The 22,573-nt window shown below is 55.6% G+C and overlaps 1 protein-coding gene across 5 annotated transcripts in view; it reads right to left on the bottom strand.

The window, feature by feature from the left end:
- The window catches only part of SHANK1 (SH3 and multiple ankyrin repeat domains 1), a 45,874-nt gene that overhangs the window by 7,923 nt on the left and 15,378 nt on the right, over positions 1-22,573 (bottom strand). For 3 of the 5 annotated variants that reach the window (XM_032387945.1, XM_032387947.1, XM_032387944.1), the window contains 11 exons: positions 20,491-20,604; positions 20,258-20,333; positions 19,766-19,795; positions 12,233-12,315; positions 11,897-12,021; positions 11,199-11,334; positions 10,837-10,917; positions 10,266-10,289; positions 10,004-10,072; positions 9,450-9,568; positions 1,692-1,788 (listed from right to left, as the gene is read on the bottom strand). In XM_032387945.1, the coding sequence (XP_032243836.1) occupies positions 1,692-1,788; positions 9,450-9,568; positions 10,004-10,072; positions 10,266-10,289; positions 10,837-10,917; positions 11,199-11,334; positions 11,897-12,021; positions 12,233-12,315; positions 19,766-19,795; positions 20,258-20,333; positions 20,491-20,604 (954 nt within the window). The remainder of the gene's footprint in view (positions 1-1,691; positions 1,789-9,449; positions 9,569-10,003; positions 10,073-10,265; positions 10,290-10,836; positions 10,918-11,198; positions 11,335-11,896; positions 12,022-12,232; positions 12,316-19,765; positions 19,796-20,257; positions 20,334-20,490; positions 20,605-22,573) is intronic. The other 2 variants (XM_032387949.1, XM_032387948.1) reach the window with 2 other exon arrangements.

The following is a 22,573-nucleotide window of genomic DNA, read 5'->3' as shown; positions in this document are numbered from 1 at the left end:
GGATCCAGGAGTGGGGGGAGGGGGTCTCCCTCCTCCCCTATCCCATAGTACTACAGTATTAACGAGATGATGATGATGATAATAATAATAATAATAATAATAATAATAATAATAATAATACGACGCCACTGAGTATATGCTAAGACCCTCACACGAATGAGTCCAGAGTTCCCCAGCTGTGGTAAATCGGCTTAATGACCAGGCTGTGCATTGCACATCAGCAACCGGCAGAGGGAGCAACGGGAGGTGGGGCGACATTCAGCTGAACTTCCTCCCCAAGCCAGGAGGGGGCGCCGTTTTCTAATTCCCACAAAGACACAGCCTATGCTAGTGGTGGCTTGGGGTGAGCAAAAGTGGCTGGAGCCCGGGAAAGATGCCATGTTTAGGTGCACAGTTATAGATTTCTTTTTCATGTATACGCGGAAATAAAATGTAATTAGCACATCAAACCTGTGCTTTCACAGACGGAACTGCTTAGGATGAGGCTAACATTTACTAGAGAGCCGATTTATAAGTAAGCAATGCTAGGTGGCTTTACAGGTGGTTGAGAGGAGGTAAATGAGGAGATACAGGTAGACCTCACAGATGCAAGACTCACACTGATGGACTGTGGACGCTGGAAGTGGGAGAAAAGCTAGACCCAATCAGCAAAAGGACTCCGAGTGGATTGGGAAGAGCAAAGTCTTTCGCCTATTTATCACTGCAGGGCTCAGTCTTTGACCCTCTTCTCCCCTCTGACTACTCTCTCTCCTTTGGCGATCTCAAGCTGTATGTTGCTTCATTCACTATCTCTCTGCTGAAGACGCCCACATCTGTCCTGGGGCTCAGTCCTCTCCCCTGAGCTCCAGGCTCCTATATCCAAATGCCATATCCACTTAATTGGATGTCTCACTGGCATCTGAAACTTAGCAGGCCCCCAGCTGTGCTCCTGATCTCCTCCCACCCCACAGTCTCCCTGATCTGAGCAAACGGTGGCTCAATCCTACCTCAGGACCTTTGTCTCGGTTGTTCTCAGTACCTGGAATACCTTATCACCGTATATCCACATGGCTCTCCCCCTTCATTTCCATGTTTTGGCTCATATCTGCTTCCCAGTGCTCCTGATCTCTCTTATTCTAGTCTGCTCCCCACCCGCCCCCGCCACACAGAACTTACCACTGTCAACATACTATATAATTGTCTTGTTTCTTATGCTTATAATCTGTTGTCTGTCTTCCCCTGCTAGAAGGCAAGCTCCATGAGGGCAGGACCCTTTCCTCTGTTTTGTTCACTGACATATCCCCAGCAGTCTAGGACTTATGCTGGGTGCTTAGTAAACATTTCTAGAATGTATGCATGCATGAATGAAGTCAGGTAAAACAGAGAAGAAACTAGGTGGTGGGGGCTTCGACTCACTGCATCCAGGCAGGAACAATAACATGCCCATTTCCTAGATGCAGAACCCAAGGCCCAGAGAGGTGAAGCTACTTGCCCCAGGTCACACAGCCAGGAGGGACAAGAGCCAGAATTCAAACTCAGGTTTGCCCAAAAACAAAGCCTGAGCTCTTTGCCCAGCTTGATGGAACCGTGGTCATATATGGAAGTAGAAAAGGACATTTCAAATCCCCTTCATTCCTCCCATAACCTGTCACTCTCCCAGCCTCCCCCTCCCCTGCTGGCATCCATTATACCCACCCGTCCAGGTGACATACCAATAGATTTTTGCCGGAGCATAAGCCCAGGTCCTGGAGGCAGGTAAGAAGGACGTTCATAACTTGGCTGCGAGCGGTGGTGCGGATCGAAGCTTGACTTTGGGGTAGCAGTCAGAGAAAAAAGACAACAGAAAAAGATCAGTTTGGGTGTGAAGATTTATGGCTTCACCATACAGCCAGCCCCCAAGCCTTCTCCAAGCCTCTGCAGGAAGGGTGAGAGGAATGGAGGAGGCAAAAGGGAATTCTGGGGGAGAGAAAGGTGTCTGAGTTTGGGCAGCGGGGAGAAAGAAAGGAAAAGAAAGCAGTTTCTCAGGCAGCCCTGTTAGCTCTGCTTCCCATACCGATCACTATTCTGGGTCTTTTCTACATTCTTGCTGTCAAACCCCCCACCCAGGTCCAAGTCACCAGCATTGCTTGGCTCGCTGGCTGCCCCAGCCTTTTCCCCTGTCTCCCTCCTGCCACCCTGTCCCCACCCTCCACCGCTTTCTGGTCTGCTTGCCATGTAACAGTCAGACGGGTCTTTCAAAAAGAAGTCCTGGTCATGCGATTGCCCTGCTTAAAATCCTACAGGAGCATCCCACATCACCAGTCAGGAGGGGATCGGAATTCCCAACTCTGGTGTTGAGTTGTGGTCTGTGGTAGACCCTGCTGGTGCACACCCACATCCCTTTGACTGGGACGCAGTGACCATCCCCAGCTGCTGACAGGGTCAGCTGCCTGGGCTCTCTGCTGCCCCTGGCTCTAAAGAATCCCCCTCCTCCAAAGGAGCTGATGGGCCCAAGTAGTTATGTCCCCCTACTCCTGGGAGCAGCCTGCAGCCAAGGATAGACTGACACAGAGATCCAAGGCAGGATTAACTCCGTGGTGCAATTCAAACTCTCCCAGGGATCAGGCTGAAAGGGAACTCCAGCGGGGACCACGTTTGCTGACCTCCCGCAGCTCACCTTGCCTCCCTCACTCCCTTATAATTCTCCCCTTAGGATACTGTTGGTGCAGGAATCCCCATCTCATGCTCCCACTACAGGAAACCCAGGTGCCCAGTACAATCTAGCCCTGCCTACATCTCCTACCTGCTCACTCTGGTCCACCGTGTCCACCAGTCCTGCTCCTCCAATGCCCCGAGGTCCATCCCTGCTTTAGAACACTTGCAAGTCCTGCATTTGCTCTCTGCAACATTTTCTCCTCATCGTCACACATTCCTTTCCGTCTTTACGTCCTCCACTCAAATGTCCCTCCCAGTCACTGTCTACCGCACTTTCCTGTCCTGTTTTCCTTAGGGCACTCATTTCCATCTGAGATGACTTGTTTACTTGCTTCCTTCCTGACTCCCTGCCTAGAATGTCAGCTCCTTGAAGGCACCAGAGGTACAGGATCTCCGGCCCACGACACCTGCAGGGAAAATATTTTCATTTCCTTTAAAATCAGAGGGGGAGAAATGAACAGAATCCAGCCTGGATGATAATATTCATCTTTGCACCAACACAGAGGGGCTTATGAAGGTAAAAGTGCCAAAGGCCCAGCGCGCCTGGGTGGCTCAGTTGGTTGAGCGACTGCCTTCGGCTCAGGTCATGTTCCTGGAGTCCCGGGATTGAGTCCCACATCGGGCTTCCTGCTCGGCAGGGAGTCTGCTTCTCCCTCTGACCCTCCCCCCTCTTATGTGCTCTCTCTCTCATTCTCTCTCTTTCAAATAAATAAACTCTTTAAAAAAAAAAAAAAGTGCCAAAGGCCCGTGGAATCCTAACACCCTGCCTGATGGTAGCAACGTTGTTGGTCTCTTTCACTGCTGGGTCCCCAGTCCCCAACCAGGACCTGATGTTCTATAAGCTTGTGTCAAATGAACAGTGACTAAAGGAGAATGAGCCAGCATCAGGCACTGACTCCCTTGCTTCTGCCAGGTGACCTCGGATGTTGCTCTTCTCTGTCTTTGAGGCCAGAAGTACAGAGAAAGGAAACCCTTTTTGGATGAAGTCCCCACCTTACTGCCCTCACCTCCCATCATGCACCCTCCAGCCCCCTTGCTCTAAGTACTCCCCGCCTCTCTCAATTTCCTGTGCTGTTTCTCACCTCAGGGCCTCTGCATATGCTGTTCCCTCTGCCTGGAACATCCTTTCCCCCTGCTCTGCTTGCGAAGACTTGTCACCCTGGCCCCCACTCTGGCCTGGCGTCTCCCTTCCTCTCTAAACCTACACTGCCCAATACAATAGCCACCACCCTTTCAGATGTAAATTTTAACGAATTAAAATAAATTAAAATTTAAAACTCCCTTCCTCTGTTTTTGCTGGCCACATTTCAAGGGTTCAGTCACCACACACGGCTGGTGGCTGCCCAGCCGTATGGGACAGCACGGATGTAGAACAGTTCCTTCAACCCAGGAACTCTACTGGACAAGACAGTGCTGCTCTGGCCCCTCACAGGATGCTCCTGTCCTAACCTCTCCCTGCACACACCTCACTGGACTGAGACTGCCCATCTCTGCGTTTGTCTCATTCATTCATTCATTCCACAGATATTTACTGAGCACCTGATTCATGCCAGGGACTGTTCTAGATGCTGCAGATGCAGCCATCGACAAAATAAGACAAAAGTCTATTTTGGAGGGCAGACAAAATAAATTAGTAACATAACGGGGTCGGGTGGAGGGAAGAGGGGGAGGAGAGGAGGACTATAATTTAAAATAGGGCTGTCAAGGAAGGCCCTTCTGTGAAGATATCATTTGAGCAATCTCCGGAAGAAGGGAGCCAGGCATATATCCAGGGGAAGAGTATCCCAGGCAGAGGGAACAGCAATTGTAAACGTCCTGAGGTGGGAGTGAGTCTGGTGTGCTCAAGGAACAGTCAGGAGGCCGATGTGTCTCGAGTGGGTGAGCAGGGCGCTGAGGGGTGGAGATGAGGTCAGAGAGGTGGTAGAAAAGTGATAATGGGTGAAGTCTGTTAGTTTCAGATGTCTCCTTCCTGGAGAGGCTTCTGTTACTCTACATCATAACTCCCTCCACTTAAACCAGTGTAGAGTTAGTATAATTATTTGCTTGCTTGTTCATTGTCTGTCTCCCTGGGCACAGAGTCTACCCAGTTCCCATTCTACTCTTCTTCCTTGGTAAGGAAACCGCAATCTCCTTTGGCGCCTGTTGGGACTACATTCCCCAGGCCCCCTTGCAGCTGAGTGCGGCCACGGAACTAAGGTCAGCTGGGACGCGTAAGCGCAAGTGTTGTGTGTTACTTTGGGGAGGTCTCCTCAGAGGTAACCCAAGAAGCAACAATGTGCCCTCCTTTGCCTTCCTGCCTTTCCCTCTTCCTTGTTCCTGCTACCTGGAATGCTGGTGTAACAGCTAGAGCTCCAGCCATCTTGGACTATGAGGTGACCTTATGGTTGGAAAGAAGGCTAGGATGGTGGAGCAGAAAGTGAGAAGGATCCTGGGTCTTCATGACCATGGCGGCTGCCACACCTGCCTGGGACTCCCTCCTCCAGACTTCGTTAACATGACAGAGATGTAAGACTCTTCTGGTTCAAGCCACTGTTATTTGGAGGTTTCTCTTACATGCGGCAGAACCCAATTCTGCAAAACCCAACCTCCGCCCCCAAATGTAAATTCTCTAATGGGAGTGGCCTTGATTGGTTCCCTCCTCCACCCCCAGAGCCAAGCAGCAGGTCCAGCGCATAACAGGTGCTCAGTAAATATGTGCAGAATGAAGGACACCCTGACAAGATGGGGGGAACACCCAGTCAGAAAGGATGCAGGGACCCCTGAGGGCAGAAGGAGGCTGGAGAGGACACTGAATACGGAGTCCAGGCTGGGGAAGGCGAGCAAGGGGATAATGGGGAGGTGGGAAGGAAGGTGAGGGAAGCATCTGGTAGACGCACGGGATTGGGGATGGATGGAGGTAGAGTGATGGGGGAGGGTTCCGAATGACGGGGGGGGGGGGGGTGCCTCTGACTGAAGAGAGTGCAGAGTGAGGGAAAGGCGTCAGATTGGCACATTGGCAGAAGACACTTCTAAGTGGAAGAGGAGGGATCAAATGATGGGTTAACTTGACATAAAAGGGGTCAGAGTGGCCGAGGAGATGTCAGACTGATGGAGAAGCCATAAAAGCGTCTGAGGAGGTGTCGGACTGCCTGCCTGAGGGGCACACTGACCCAGATGGGACAGGCTGACCTCCATCCACGACCCGGGAGCGTCCTCTCCCGCGCAGAGGGGGGCAGCCAATCAGAGTGCCCGGGTGCGCGTGACGTCACCGGCTGCGGGCAGGAGTCAGCGGGAGGTCCAGCCCTCCTCCGGTGCCACCTCGTGGGCCGGTGGTGGGTCTGATGCCTCAAGGGCAGAGTGTGCGCCCTGGTGCTATGCGCAGGCTGGAGGCTGAAGATGGGCTGAGAAATGCACGCCAGGGCGACAGCCCTTGAAAAGGGGTGAGGGGGGAGAGAGCGGAGGGGGAGACAGACGGAGAGACAGAGATAGAAAAAGACAGAGATGGGGGTTCAGAGCCGGGCAGACAGGAGGGGAAATGAGAAAGCGATGGGAAGAAAGAGGGTCCCAACAAAGCAGGAAGAGAGGCAGTCCTGAGAGGCCTCGAATGGAGGGGGCCAGAGCTGCTCCAGGAGGGTCAGGCATGCAAAGAGGAGGGAAAGAGACAGATAATGCAATCAAGAGGGTATGGTCAAAATAATCAGAGGGAAAATTTGAGTCCAGAGAAAGGCTGACACTGGCACCCAGATAAAGATGGGCGGAAGCGAGGACAGCGCAGGAGTTGGGGGGGGGAGGTAGGGTACCCCTTGGGGTCAGTGACCAGGTAACAGAGACAGTAGCTGAGGGAGCCAAAGCCACACAGAGGGGAGGACTGCTGGATGGACAGCAGAGCCCTAGGAGGAGACAGCCCAAGAGACACCTTGACCTACAGTGGATCTGCCTGGGGTCTGCCCCTCCCACTGTTGGCATGGGCAGGTCCCTCAGTACCATGTCCCCACGTTAGGTTTTGTGCAGAGGGGTGTCTTTCAGGGAGGTTGAAATCTCCCAATTCTTAAGTTTCCAAACAGTGGCACCTTGTATAATAGGTTACTCTGATTCACTGTTGCTCAGGCCTGATAAAAGAGGCCTCAGGGCAATACTGGGCCCCCACACTGTCAGCTTACCCTCTCTGGTCTAGTGCACAGAGCTCCAAGTGAGACAGTGAGGAGGGGAGAGAAGCTGAAGCAGGTGGGAGACAAGAAACAGAAGAGAACAAGACCACAGAGAGAGTGAGCCACGGAGACGCAGAAGGAGCAGGATGGGGCCCCTGTGTTGACTTAGTGTGAGAAGTCAGGATGGCTGGTGGGAAGGTGGGGACAGAGATGAGGGTGAAGAAAGACCGCAACACGAGAGGCGGGGCTTTGGGAAGGCCCAGGGCCAGACCCTGGAAGGGAGAAGAAAAAGGGAAACCTAACAGGGAAAAACACCACTGGCCTCTAAGGCCGAGAAGGAAGGGAGATGCCATTCAAGAACTCAGGTGAATGCCTGCAAGTCTCGTTTCTAGGAGGGAGGGGCACGTGGGCAGCTGGTGTTATTACTGGCCCATGTCTGGGCCCATCTCCGGGTGTCTTTGGAGCTCAGATGGTGAATTCCACGAAGGCTGGGATCTTGTCTGTCCTGCAACCACGGTTCACACAGGGAGGGGTTGGCATGCTGGCTGCCATTTGTTGAATAAATGAAAACAGGGTTTGCCCTATCTATTCTTGGAGACTCTCTTGGAGACATGTGATACGCTGTTACAGGGTCTCTGGGGCACATGCAAGGCTCACTGGCAAGTCATTGTGGGGTCTCCAGTTTGTTTTATGGCCTAAGAGGGCTCGCTATCTGTTGAGAGCCTGCTGTGCTAGGAGGTGATCTCATTCACTCCTCATCAGGACCAGCAAGATTGGCTTTAGCCCCATTGTACAGAGCAGGAAACTGAGGATGCAGAGAAATTAGGTAGTATGGTTCGAGTAACACAGGAAGTCAGAGGAAGTCAGAATTTGGAGGCAGGTCTGCCTGGCTTGACTGTCCATACACTTCCGAGTCTACACTGACCTTTGGGGGAGGTGGGCACAAAAGATGATCCTCACAGCCTCTGAGATTTCAGATTCCTTGAGAAACTCAGGACAGGTGAGACGTGAGGGGCTACTGCGTGCAGGGCACTCTGCCAAGCCCTGAGAAGTGGCCAAGGACCCTCCACCTTTGCATCTGAAAGCAATTCTTTGAGTTCAAGTACAAAATTTGCTACCTTCATTTGGTTCTTGTCAAAGTATGAGGCGTTCTAAAGTAGGTAGTCTAACCCTTCGCAGGTCTGTGGATAGACTTCAAGGGGGCCATGCACTTGGACTAGGAAAAAAAATTACATCTTTACTGTCATTATCTTCCAACAAAAACACATTTCCTCGATTAAGGATGTAGGCAGCAAACCAAGCCGACCTTAGCAAGACCTGTGCCTGTATCCCCAAAAGAAATCACAGATATTTCCATATCCTTTAACAGCAGGTGCAGATCTCTTGAAATTGTGTTTATGCACCTCATGACTAGTTAGAGTAGTTAAGATCCATCATGAGGTCTTGCTCTAACGTGTTGACAAAAAAGTATAGATATTTCTAGATCACAAATTTTGCTTTTACTTTGTGTGTGTGTGTGTATGTGTTTAACTGAGCTCTAGGCCCAACACAGGGCTCAAACTCATGACCCTGAGAGCAAGAGTCACATGCCCTACCAACTGAGCCAGCCAGGTGCACCATGGATTTTGCTTTTAAAAAAATATTTTGATAACTGTATTATCGGTGTAATTGGTTTCTTTTGTTTTTTTAGGTAATTTATTTTATGTTTATAAGCATTATTAGGAGGACTATGCCAGCCTGCCAAGCGGGTCCATGGTCCCTCAAAAGCCAAAGAATCCAGTTTTAGAGTAAACAGCCTGTTGGCCACTGGGTGGTGGGTGTGGCCTGTGGGAAGAAGGGTTCAAAGGGCACGGTCAGAGGGCAAGGCCCGAGCAGAGAAGAAGCAAGTGCTAAGAGAGAAGTAGGGCATGTATGATCTCTGGAGGTGACGCTGGAAGGGGGGGGGAGGAGGCTGGTGGTGACTGTGTTCCCATGAAAGGGCACAGCCCAATGGCAGGCCAGCTAGGGAGGGTCCAGCAGGCCCACCAGAAGAGCCAATGCCATGGATCCAGTTGCCTGACTTGCCTGGATTGAAATACTGCCTCCCTCTCTGAGCCTCAGTTTCCCCTCTGTAAATGGGCTAACAACCATGTGGACCTCACAGGATGATCCTAGGAACGAATGAGATAATCCATGTAAAATGTAGTGTCCCAAACAGGATCACCACCCATTACAGGTCACCCTCTGTCCTAGGGAAAAGCAGGTAGAGTGGAGACAGTGGTAATAAATAATATTTTAATAACTCCCACTTGTTGAGCACCTATTATCATGTGCTGGGCCGATGCCAGGGATCACCAGCTGTGACATCATGCCTTCCCTGAGACTCCTGAGGTGGGACGGAGATGGACAAGAGGTGGGAGCAGGGAGTGAGGAAACAAGAGACAAGACTTAGGAGAAGAGTAAGGAAGAGGATGGGCAGAGAGGAAAGGAGGCTGCCAAAGTGGGGAGAAAGGAGACGGCCCAGGAAGTATGGTGCCCCTCCAGGACCGACATTCAACACAGAGGGGTTGGGAAAGGTTTGCAAGGAGAAGGACGTTGTTCCAGGTTGGTGTGTGCACCCCCCAAGCCTCCTCTCCGTTATGCTCCCATCCCCCAGTCCAGGCTGCCTACCTCAGTGGCAAAGAAGCCTTTGGGCCGGTGTTTGCCCAGCGATGCAAGGCCACCAGGTCCAGGACTCTCGCTTGCACTGATGGTCTGCTGAGCTGCCGCCAAAATTTCATCCAGTTTGTCTAAGGGGAGGAGGGAAGAGGCAGTGAAATGAAGCTTGCTTTGGCCTCGGGCAGAAACAGAGCTGCCAGGAGCCCGTACAATATGTTGTACGAACCAGGAAAAGGCACCCTTGCCTCCATCCCCGTGGACTGATGACCCTGATGGAGACAGAATCTCCAGCCCAGAAGGCAGGACCCAGCGGTGGGAAGGGGTGAGGACAGCAAATCCTCATAGGAGGGAAGGTGGAGGGGAGGCAGAAGGAACGGGGGAGAGGCTGAGGACAGAGGTGGGAGCTCATACTTGATGCGTGGGGCAAGGTTGGGGTATGAGGTGATCAGGTTGGAGGTGGCCAAAGGGTGCGCAGGCAGGAAGAGGGTTGGAGAGGCTGCGGCACCCCAGGGGGCGTGGGGTCAGGGGTCCTGGGCAGCCTGGGGAGCAGGGCTGGGCCATCTTACTGAGAGCCATCTGATACACGGTCCGCTTTTTCTCCATGCTGGGCACCGGCGCAGGCTGCTGCTCATACTCTGTGGGCAAAGGATGCGGATGAAGTCCAGGGGCGCCCCTGGGGGCGGGGCGGAGCGGGCTCGGCCAGTGGGCGTGGCCAGCGGGCGTGCGCAAGCGCGAGTGGGGCAGTGAAGGGCCCGGGTCGGGGAGGGGCAAGTCCGCCGGCGGGATGGGGACGGGGGGGGCCCCCCCGCCAGTCCTGTGCCCACTCACCACTCTTCTTCTTCCAGGGGGAGACTAGCCCGGGGGAGAGGCAGTAGAGGAGCCAAGAGTTAGGACTTCAGGGGGAGGCGAGGGGCCCCCTCTCTGGAACACCCTCCTCCCTCAGGGTAGGGGAGGTCAGCTGCCCGATCTGCCCCCTGTCAGGGGAAATGGGACCCCCCAGGTCCACTCGGCCCTGTCTGGGGAGGGGCTGGCCTTCCTTTCTGTTAGTGGGTGTGGGGAAGCTGGTGGAGGAAGAGATAGAGAACGGGAGTGGGGTGAGGTGGGGCAGATGGAGAGAAGCCAGAAAGGAAACAGGGACCCTTAAGGAGGGACGTGCAGACCCAGAGAGAGACTCGACAGAGAAACAGATATAAGAGGACAGAGGAAGGTCGACTCTCAGACGCCCCTTCCCAGCAACACACACGCAGGCCAGAGACAGTCTGACCCATGGACTAGGGGACAGGATGAGGACAGGACCCCTGGTCACTAACAACACTAACAAACTCAAGGTCTGGTTCAGCCCCCTTCTGCCCCCCCCCCCCCCCCCAGCGCCTGGGCCCCAGCAGCCCCACAGGCTCACCCATCTCCTCCAGCTCTGAGGTCATAGACTTGGAACGCAGAGAGATGGCTGGGGGCGGGAGCCGCTTAGCCTGCTGGGGTGCTGAAAAGGTGACGGTGGGGTCAAGCATCAGTACCGCAGAGAGAAGGCCCATGAACCACCCCCACCACCACTGCAGTGCTCCCAGATATCAGATAACAGTTGCCCCCAGCATGCTGAGCCCTCCCTGCCTCAGTTTCTCCTCCAGAAGGGTCATGAACAGGCAGCCTTGGGGAAGAGAAGGCCAGTGGTGAGGACCATTAGGCCATTAGGACCTCTGAGGATCTCAGTCTGGTGGCAGTGGGGTGCCCAGGTCTGGCCACACACAAAAAGTGGACAAGCACCTTTCTTATGGACAGCCTCATCCATGTCCGGGTGCCTGGTGACCATCACCACCTTGACCATCAGCGTGTTGCCCCCTTGGCGGATCATGTTCACCACCTGCCGGTGGCCAACCTTCACCACATTCTGCCCGTTCACCTGTGGCACAGATAGACCCACACCGCACAGAGCAGGTGAGGGGAGGGATGCTTTCAGCTTCAGAGTCCCCAGCAGAGTGGTGTCCCGCCTTGCCCTGTGTGTAGCACTCTTGGCCTCTTCCCTCTCACTGACCCTCACCACCACCCCCTCTCCTTGCAAGGCCCCACTTCTTCTGGTAACTTTCCTGGCCCCAGGGTTGGGGCTTCAGGGGGCTGGGTTCACCCTATTCACCTCTCTCCCCCCGTCCTTGTCCCCCGTCCCTGCATTGTGTGTGTGTGTGTGTGTGTGTGTCCTGGGGAACAGCTCTGTTTTCTTTTAGTGCTTCAGAGAAGCCTTCGGAAGGAATCACTGAAGAAAGCAGAGGCTGGCTAGGGGGTGGGCTGGGGGGCTGGGAGGCCTGGTGCTGAAAGAGAATCTGGACTTGGGCAGCCGTATTTGGTGTGGATCAGGAGGAGCCTGGGGATTTTTGTCACCAGGGTCCCAGGGAGAGAGCAGTATCTGTGGAAGGTGTGCTGGAGGCTGGCACTTGGAAAGGCCCCTGGGGCTGGAGGCCAGGACTCACCTCGATGAGGAAGTCTCCCATACGAAGTCCAGCTCGCCATGCCACGCCACCCTCATCCACAGACTCCAGATACTGCAGTGCCGGGAAGGCCGGGGTGGGGGTGAACTCCTCGATGGGGGTCTGCGCTGCAGATGGGGAGGAGCCGGCGGGGTCGGAGGGGAGGGGGTGGAGAGGCCGAGCAGGGGATGGGGCTCAGACCCAAGTCACAGAGGCCTCACCGTAGCTGAGGGACCAGCACCCTGGGGGTGGGGTGGTGGGTGGGCTGGGGTCCCTTCCCCTGTCCATCCCCCTGGGTCAGAGAGCCCTTCTCCCATCTCCTCCCCAGCCGGCACTCACCCTTGGCCCCCCGGAGCACGAACCCAAACCCCTCACTGTCCTTCTTCTGCAGCAAGACTGTCTTCTCCTTAATGATGTAATCGCTGGCAAGGGGGCGGGGTGGGGGGTGGGGGGTGGAGAAGGGATTATGAGACATAGAGTCCAACCTCCACCAGCAACCCGGTGACCTGAGCCCCTGCTCCAGAACGATTCATCCCACCTCCTGGATCTTCCTCACCCATTCCGTGTGTGTTTGCTCGCAGCCTCCCCCTCAGAGCCCGGAGTGCTGGCTCTCCCACTCAGTCTTTCCTCATTCATCCATCCGTGCATCTATCCACCCATCCATTCAGCAAGCAGTTTCCAAGCCCACTGTGAGCCAGCACTGTGCAAGGGATGGGGAGGTAAGCCGCCAGATCACCAGACAGCCTGCTTTGAGCCCCTGCTGGCCACTTTCTTATCTGTGACCTTGAGCCCAAGGCTTTAACCTTTTGGGCCTCAATTTCCTCATCTATAATGTGAGACAATAACAGGCCCCACCAGATGGGGTCGCTGTGGGAGTTCAGTACGTACAGTATTCAGCACGGTGCTGGGCACATAGAAGTACGGGCTCAGTAGGATTCCTTCAAGGTCTTCAGGCAAGTTACTAAGTCGACAGGACACGTGTACTTTGATGATAGCCCTCCCAGCTCCTTGACTATATATAAACCACAGTAACAGCTCCCCAGGTACCCAAGCAGATTGTAGCCTCGCTTACTCAGCACTGTGCAATATGGTGGCCACTAAATGCGTGTGACTATTTATATGCAAATTAATTACAAATTAAACTGAGAAATTCAGTTCCTCAATCTCACTAGTCACATTTCAAAGTGCCCAGTAGTCACCATGTGACTAGTGGTTACCATGGTGGACAGTGCAGATACAGAACATTTCCATCACTGCAGAAAGTTCTAGTGAGCAGCAGTGACTTATCTATTCCCTGGTATACCTCAGATGTATCTCCTTCATGCAACGGATAGGTTCTAGTAAAAATGCAAACTACTCACGAATATGCAGATAGTCGCCACCATCAGGCCACCAAAGCCTGTCAGCACATTTAGGTAATGTTCACATACCCAGGAAAGTTCAATTAAACTCAAATCTATTCCATGTATCTCAACACCTGCCTGGGCTCGCTCAGATAACAGCCTCAAACCCTTGACATCACCACAGTGTGCCTCAAGATTATATATCCATTCCATTCCAGGAACCCCAGTATACAACAGGAATACCCATACACCCTGACTCCAACCCCACTCCCCTCGGGGGCCCCAAGAATACCCTCCATCCACTAGAATGCATGCCCTGCTGCACCCCGAGCATCCTGTGGTCACGTCTGAGACCTGTCCAGCACACATGCAGACCCCTTAGCAGATCCCAATAATATCCACCAGCCCCAACACACTCCAATAATAGCCAAGCATGCTCCCCGCGTGCTTCAATTACCTACCCCCACAGATTCGGCAAAACAGCCCTCCACGAATACTCCAGTAGATTTCAGTAACGCCCCCCACACATCCCAGTATGCTCCAATAATAACTCCCCCTCACTCGGATCGCAGTGTATTCCCATAACACGCCCCCTGAACACATCCCAGCACACGCCAATAATACCCACCATGCTCCTACCGTATTTCGGTACCATTCCCCCTACACACAAGCACCCCTGTGTACTCCCATGATCCCCACGACTTCCACTGTCACTGTCACATCCATACGTTTGTACCCCGGCGACAGCGTTCTGCACATGCGCGGTATGCCAGCCCTGCCCCCGTCCCCCCTTATCGTAACTGGGTGTGCTCAACAGCGCGTGTTTACACACGGGCAGACCTAGCCACTTCTCTCACTCAAGGTTCACCATGGTCCAGTCAACACGCCACACCATACCCACCATGTCTTCTTGATCTTACATTCAAGCCAGGGAGAGGCCACCTTTGTAGCATTGTAGAAGGGGTGTAGGAAGAGAAGAGGGAAGGGGTTTCGAAGGGGTGAGGGAAGGGAGGCAAAGAGAGGAGGAAGGGGCCAAGGACAAGGCCAACAGAAATTGGTTCAGAGGTCAGAGCTGCCTGCTCCTGACCATGCACTCTGCGACACCCACCTTTGTCCCCACCTGGCCACTTCCACTGAGTCCTTATGCCTTTGCTACCCCCAGACCCCCTCCAGACCTCCAGGTCCCCAGCAGACAGCCTGCCCTTGGGACTTCCTTTATCCCTGATTTGCAACCGTTTCTTTTTCTTCTGTTCATGCCACAAACCCTTATGTTTCCCACGTCTTTCCCCTACCCCTGGAATCTCTCTTTTACCCCCACATTATCCTCACACTCCAGACACAAGCCTTCCCCCAAATACCCCATCCCCCAATATAATTCAATAGAACTCCCATGTCCATTGCATGCCAGGAAGAAGCGTTTGCTATGTGCGGGGCGGTATCTGAAACCCTTCACAGGTGAGTAACTCAGTTGTCTGTCCTAGCCAGCCTCTGAGGTAGGCATAAGTACTATTTCCACTTTATAGGTGAGGAAACAGAAGCATAGAAGGGTTAAGCAACTTGCCTAAGGTCACACAGTGAGTAATCTTCAGAAACACAGAAGAAATACTTGGGTGGCTGCAGTTATAATACCGTCCACTTCACTGCACCCAAATACTTCAAGCGCATATACATCTGCCCCAAATTGGTCATAAGCATCCACGCCTTTGGAGCCTGAAATTTATCCCAGGTTATGCCATCAGCACAACAATGAGTGACATTTACTGACCCATTGCTGACTGCCAGATGCCACTCCACGTACTTAATGTTTATCTATCCACATAGTCTCGCGACACCCCTGGGAGGGGTAACTGAGGCACGGAGAAGTAACATGCTCAAGATCACACCAGCTAGAAAAGTGTCAAAGCCAAGGACTGAATTCCTCACAGGCAACCCATACACCCCAATAACGTCCAAACACCCCCAGATCATCACAACTCCACCTGTGTCCCTCCCTCCCAAGCATCCCCATCCCATACAGGCTCCTTTCTCTCCACACTCCCATGACTTTCTTGCCCAATCCCTGGCCATGGGATGCTTCCCTCATCCCACCACATTATCCTCCAACTTCCCACCTGCCCTGTTGCCCCAACAGTTTCCCTAAACTCTGTGCTCCCCATCCTCTGCTCCTGTGTGTGCCCCTTCACCTCTCAGCACCTTGCTCCCTACTCCTCCATGCCACCGGAAAGCTCCGTGTTGGCCCAACCCACCCTCATTAGCTTTCAGTTCCCCTAGCCCTCATCACACCCCCATGGGGCCATCCCTCTACCTCCTACTCGGCCCCTGCACACCTCCCATCCCCTTCCCCAAAGTGTCCTCCACAGACCCTCACCCCTCTTATGCCCCCTCTCCCTTAGCCTCACCCCTCCCACATCCTCTCACACCTCTGCATGCAATCCCACTGTGTCCCCTACAGCACCCTAGGTTCCTTTCATACTCCCCAGTCCCCCGCATTCTCATCCGTGGAAGCCTCTTTCTACTTCTGCATCAACTCACTTCCTCACACACCCTTCCGCCTCCTGGTACTTGCAGCTGCATTTCATTTATATTCCCTGCATCCTCTCTGTGCTCTCCCTGTGCTGCCTGAATCCCCACCCCCAAATCCTCCTCACAGTTCCTGCATTCCCTCCTCACCCCATTTCTCCAAACACCCCACGCACCCTGTATGCTCCAGCACCCCCGTTTCCCCCACTTCAGTGTCCTCCGCTCTCCCCTGTTCCAATCTCATCGGCCACCCTCCTACTGAGACCCTCTAACCCCACCCCTGGCCCAGCATTCTCTACCCACACGACACCCCATTCAGGCTGGTATTGCTGACTACCTGCCCTGCAGGAGCACACACAATGCTCTCCCCCAGGCCATCCCTCGGCGACCCCAGAGTGGCCTCTGGAGCGCAGCGGCCAGCTCTTGTTCGCCGGATCCCACACGCGGAGACTGCAGCAGGATCCACTCCCCCCACCCCCATCCCAAAGGTGCCTCTCACACACCCAGGATCCCACAGCCCAGAGCTTGCTGCTGTACAAGGCACCCCCTCTGGTACTCAGCCCCTCCTCATGTACCCATCTCCATGGGTCTCTCCATGGCCTGCACAGAGGCCCCCTCGCAGGGAAGCCAGCCCCCTCCCATGCTAAGAAGTGGCACACACAGGCAGATGCAGCTCCCCGTGAAAAAGCTTAGCTGAGGCTCAGCACACATGCCCCACACCGGCACAGACCCCCTGGAGGCAGGGAGAGGGGCACATGGGGACAGAGACACACGGAGGGACTAGAAAAGGGGGGGCTGTCGGGGGGAGGGGACAGGCCTGGCATGAGAGGATACAGCCGCAGTCCCTGGGACAGACCCACTCCATCACTCACACACACACACACACACACACACACACACACACACAATCCTCAGACAGCCTCTCTATCGCTCCAAGTCACACACAGAGATAGACACCATCAAACAGGGACACACAGATGGACACAGCTGGGGGAGGGGGACTGGGAGCCCACCATCTCTCCATCTCTCTCTGTCTCTCTCTGTCACACACACACACACACACAGCCGTGTGCGCATGGCCGCAGGCAGTCACACACGCACGCACATCGACACAGCCACACTGACACATGCACAGTCGCACAGTGACACGCAGCGGAAAAAGAGGAGGGGAGGGGAGGCCGGGGGTGGGATGTGTGTGTGATGGGGGGATGACTGTGAATGGGAGAGAGGGGTATGAATGAGGGGACTTGCCAACTCTGTAAAGGGGTGTGGGGAGGTGGGGATCAGAGGAACAGGGACCTGGAATGTAGGTGCCTGAGGGGGAGTCACTGTGGCTCCCCACGGGGAGGGCTCAACAGAGTGGGGGCGGTGAGGGGGGCAGAAAGGGGTAGTGGGTTCCAAACCCCGGAGTGGGGTCCGTTTGGAGGGTTCGACTGGGGGCAAGGTTTCGGAGGAAGAGATGAGGGGGGTCTGAAAGGGCCTGGAAGGGGGCCGAGGAGTGTATGTGTGTGTGGGGGGCTCGGGGAGAGAGGCCCAGGGATGGGGATGAGAGAAAGGTTGAGAAGAAGGGTCCAAAAGGGTTTATCACTGAGGGAAGGTGAGGGGAGAGGGGATGGGGGGGCGGCTTGAGGGGGGAGGAGTCCCAAGACTGGGGGATTAGCGGCGAGGAGAGGGTCGTCACAGCGGGCCGGGGCCTCCCAGCCTGCCGCGGAGAAAAGGGGCGGCGCGCTCCGTTACCTGTAGATGTACCAGACGCTGCGCCGCCGGGGCCCCAGGGCCGGCCAGCTGGAGGAGAGCGCGGGGGGCGGCTGCGGCAGGGAGCCCCCACCGGGGCCGCCTCCGAGACCCCCGCCGCCGCCGACCGCAGACAAAGCCATCGCCGCCGCGGCCCCGGCCCCGGCCCCGGTCCCGGTGCCGGCCGCCCCCGCCGCCGCCGCCGCCGCCGCGTCCCCGTCCCCGCTCGGCCGAACCCCCGTGTCCGGGCCCCCAGGCCCCGCCTCATGCTGACCCGCGCCGGGAGGGGGGAGGGGGAGGGGGCGCGCACCCTCCCGCGGGAGGGAGGGCAGGGCCGGGGGCTCACATGCCGGGGGGCGCGGGGGCGCGGGGCGCGGGGTCGGGCCGCGGCGGGAGCGCGAGGACCGCGGAAGGCGCCGGCTTCAGCACCGCGGACAGCTCCGGAGGCGGGCGGCGGGCGCGAGGCTTTAACCCCTTGGCGTCCTGCGCCGGGTGGCGGAGGGGGCCGGGCAGGGGGGAGGGGGCCGGGAGGGGAACGCGGGGGCCCCCTTGGCGGGAGAAGGGGGAGGGGCGAGGCATGGGGGGGAGAAGGGGAGGCACTTCCGGTCTGGGCCCCCCCCTTAACCCCCTCCTCCCTCCAGAGCCCTCCCGCGCAGGTGCAGAGCGAGGGAGAGCGGAGAGAGACGCACACCACCACACAAGATGCCTCGCGACCGCGTGCGGGGACGCGCGAACCGAGCCCCACTTCCCAGGCAGGGATACCACGGTGAGAGAGGCCCCAGGAGGGGACGCACAGTCCCCCATCGCAGACCGACACATAATGCACCCCGACACAGTCTGGAAGGGCCAGGAAGGGAAGGCTAGAAACATTGAGACTGGGCCCCAGAGCAGTGAGAGACACCCCTCCCCCCGCCCCAAAGAAGCCCAGACGAGGGACATACACACACCGCAGCTCACTTGAGAGAGGAGAGGGCATAGACCCGCAGGGAGAGGAGAGAGGGTGGCAACAGGCCAGGACCTCAGAGCTCCAGCAGGGATGCAGGGTACACACCACAGGCCAGGCCACCTCAGACAGGGTCAGGGAGAGCAGGGGGGAGGCAGGAGGGGAAGAGGCTCAGACACACCACACAGTGCAGCACATGCCAGTGGGCACAAGGAGGAAAGGAGAAGGGGAGGGGATGAAGTTGACGGAGCTAGGGGAGGAGAAGGAAGAAGCTGAGGGCAAGAGGGAGCACCCCTATCCAGCTGGGAGAGCAAGTGATTCCCAAAACAAGGCCAAGGAGAGACCCAGAGAGACACTGTCAGAGACAAGAAGCAGAGGCTGATAGGGAGATTTGGGGTGGGGGGGACCTTGATACTCACCCGGTGCCCAGAGCCAGAGACGTGCCAGGTGAACACGCACAATGGTCAAGCGCCTCAGACACTCCGGGCGCAGGGTGGCACCCCAGCCCCACCCTCTCTCCCCATCTTTTGTTATTTCTCTCCCCCCAACCCCCCCTCCCATCCCCACTGGCCAGAACACAGACACATAGGTTTGGACACATTTAATGGAAGGATGCTACAAACAAGGAGACCCTTCCCTGGATGGGGGGAGCGGTGGGGGAGGGTGTCATCTTTCAGATACCCAGTTATGACCATCCCTCCCCCACAGTCTTGCCCTTCTGGAAGCCCAAGCCCTGGAATCCTCCCCTCTTCTGTCCTCCCCTCCCCCAGGGCCCCAGGTCCTGAATTCCAGATCAATCGGACAGATGCAAATGCATGCACACGATTTTCTGGGCTAACACGCCCGCACAGTGACATGCATAGAAAGAGACAGACGTGTGCAAAAACCCACCTGTCCATACAAGGTAAGCAGACACACTGACATCCCTGGAAACACTTGCCCTCATTCTCAGACACACAGATTCAGGGAAACACAAATGTGCAGTGCCAGCCGCACGATTAGGCTCAATCGTGCGCCCATAAATGACAGCCACAAATGCACCCATCTATACAGAGTAAGACAGACCCTCTCGCTGTCATGGGCATATATAGGCACATGGCTATACGTCTAGGGGCCTCTAGCCACCCATGCACACAGACACGTGTCATGCGCACCTACAGAGACACAGGGGCAAGGACACACTCAGAGAATCCGTACAAGGACGCTCGCCTGTGTAAGATGTTCACACACAGGGAAACCAGCTCTGGTCGTGCACACACAAGTCCATACATCCCCAGGCACCCCTTTCTTCCCATTCCTGACCCCGTGCCCTCCCTTCCCCTCCCCTCTCACCTCCCTGGGCCAATCCCATCCATCAAGCTTCTGAAGCAAGTCAGCCAGCAGCCAGGGAGGGGAAAGGTGTCAGTGTGCCCATCTCTCCACCCCCACCCCTCCTGGCCCAGCTCTGCCTGCCCCTCTCCCCACGCCCGTGCGAGCCATGGGATGCATACACTTCTGCTGCACATGACCGCACAGAGATGGGGCACATGAAGGAGACAAAGGCCTCCAGCCAGCCACACACACGAGCTCCCCCGGTCCCCAGACATCCCCATCCTTATCTGTCCACCCATTGGTCTCAGGCTACCCCAAACCTGGGCAGCCTCAGTGGCTGCCAAGGATGGTTTGGGACTGGGCTTGTGGTCTGAAGCTAACTCTGCCTTCCCCCAGCTCTGGATCAAACTTTAGAGGGAGCAGAAAGGAGGCGTGGAGGTGGTGGAAATATTTAAAGGTGGAGTATGAAGGTAGGTTGGGGTGAGGGGCACCCGAGGGTGTAAGGACATTTACCTTGGGGCATCAAAGCTGTCGTAGGAGCCCACGGTATAATGCCGGAAGAGTCTCTTTGCCTTGTCACTGCGGCTTTCTGCAGGGGGACAAGGGACGACCTTGGACCCTCACTCTGGAAACCGTGGGCCCACCCCTGGGGGTCCTGGCCCACGTCGTCCCCTCTACCTCCCAGCACCCCACCCCCGTCGGGAGAACCCTCAGATGATTGAGGACAACTAGGGAGTCCTCATTACCTTGCTTTCCCTCCTGGGAGCGGTTCGCCACCTCTTCTAGGCAGTCAGAGGGGAACCAGCCAATGCGACCTTTGACCTGGCCTTCCCAGAAGCCTCCTTCCCCGATGCTAAGCACTGGGTGGGGAGCAGGGACATAGAAACATTTCTGTGTTTCCGTGTCACGCCCCACCCCCAACATATTCGATGCACAGCCTTGCCACAATTCCCCAGAACCTAGCACAGGGCCTGGCCCAAGGGCGTCCTTAATAAATGTCCAAGGAAGGGATGAGGGGCAGGGGAAGAATCAAATCCTATCATTCCTGCACTCTTGATTTCCGAATCCAGTGGGGACATCCAGAGGCACTGGGAGAAAGGGCTGTGTCTGGTGACATGGTCCTCGCAGGTTAGGGACACATCCAGGACTGGCCCTCACCTCCCCTGGTAACCAACCAGTCACAGCTCGGGTGTTCTGTAATTTCGTGAAGCCCTTCTAGACTCCCTAAACCCTTCTGCAGTCCCGCCACTGCCCCCGCCCCCTCCCACAGCCTCCTGGCCACTTAAACTTCTGTCCTTTGCTTCCAGCCCCTGCCCTCTGCCTCTCTTTGCTTCCCCTGGCTCTAGACAGGAGAAGAGATTAGAATCACATCTTTCTTCCTGTCCACCACCTGTCACTGGAGGCCCTTTCCTGCTGGCCCCATCTCTTAGCCACACATGGCACATGTTTGCTGACCGCCCGCTCTGTGTCTGTGTGTGCGCGCGCCGGCCACTCAAGTACAAAGATGGACATTGGGGACTGCTAACGTCTATCCGGTTCTCACTGGTGACCAGAACCCTAAGAAGGGACACTTCCATCAAACCCCTTTTGCCGGTAGGGAAACCGGGGCTCAGGGAGCCGAGGTCATTTGCTCCAGAATACACAGCTTGTAATCCATAGAGCCTGGATTTGAACACCACTCTGTGTCTCCACCGTGAATGCTTTGAGTCATAGTGTTTTGCTACCTCTCTGTTCAAGCATTGTGTTGCTGCTGCTTCTGATGCTGATGGTCATGGCAACAGTAACAGATGCACAGTCTTCCATTTCTTCATTTTTCCTGGCTCTGTCTCCACTCGGCCCTTCACATACTTCCCTCACGCCTACCAGGGTAGGCAACAACTGATTTCCCATTTTATAGACGAAGAAGCTGAAGCTAAAGCAGAAAAGTCCCTGGCCCCAGAGATGGCTCAAGCCACACTGGGATTTGAGTTGGGGCCCCCTGGTGCTTTTCTTTGCAAATCGAGGAGATGCTCAAGGTCATGGAAGGGAACAGGCGAGGGGGTAACAAGGGGTCTGGGTTCTTGGCTAGCCTTCCAGTGACCGGTTGGGTGGTCATGGAATCAATCGTCCGGTCACTGAACAAATATTTATTTAGTGCCGGTCATGAGTCAAGCACCAGGCTAGACACGGGGTAGAGCACTCTTGGACACAACCACTGTGGTTCTTGCCCTCGTGGAGCTTCCACGCTGGCAGCCGTGGGAGGCGTAACTCTGTAAGGGACCTCACGATTGAAAATTAAGGTCAGGACTCCAGGGGAAAAGGACGGGGTGTCCGAAGAGAGGCCAGATGGGGGTTTATAAATCGGACGGCAAAGGGGCCAGGATGGTGTCTCGGAGGACGTGACATATAGATTGAGACCAGAAGGATCCTAGGAGTTAAAGAGGCAGAGAGAGGGAGGAAAAGGTTGTCTTGGCAGAAGGAATAGCACGTGCAAAGAGCCTGGTGTGGAAAAGGCTTGGGGCACCTGAGCAATGGGGAGAAGGAGGTCCCTGGCGCCCTGTGGGGGAAGGAAAGAGTGCCATGAGATGAGGTTGGTGGGTGGGCAGGGGAGGGCTGGCAAGCCAGGCTCAGGCACCGGGCTTTGGCCTGAGAGCAGAGGGAGCCTGCTGCCTCATCGGGATGCGGCGAACCTCACTGGCATCGTGGATGGAGGCAGGCTTTGAAGCGACTAAATGTCTTAATGAAAGGGAAGGATACAAAAACGGGGCAGTGTACAGGAGTATTGGGCTTGAATTTCAGAAAGAAACTTGGAAGATACCGCACACGGAAGGTCCCTGCCCTCGGACCTTA

This window comes from Phoca vitulina, unplaced genomic scaffold, assembly GCF_004348235.1.
Source record: "Phoca vitulina isolate PV1807 unplaced genomic scaffold, GSC_HSeal_1.0 scaffold52, whole genome shotgun sequence".
Taxonomy (NCBI): domain Eukaryota; kingdom Metazoa; phylum Chordata; class Mammalia; order Carnivora; family Phocidae; genus Phoca; species Phoca vitulina.
Note: the sequence above shows the minus strand (reverse complement) of the source record. Positions and strands in the feature narration are given on the sequence as shown.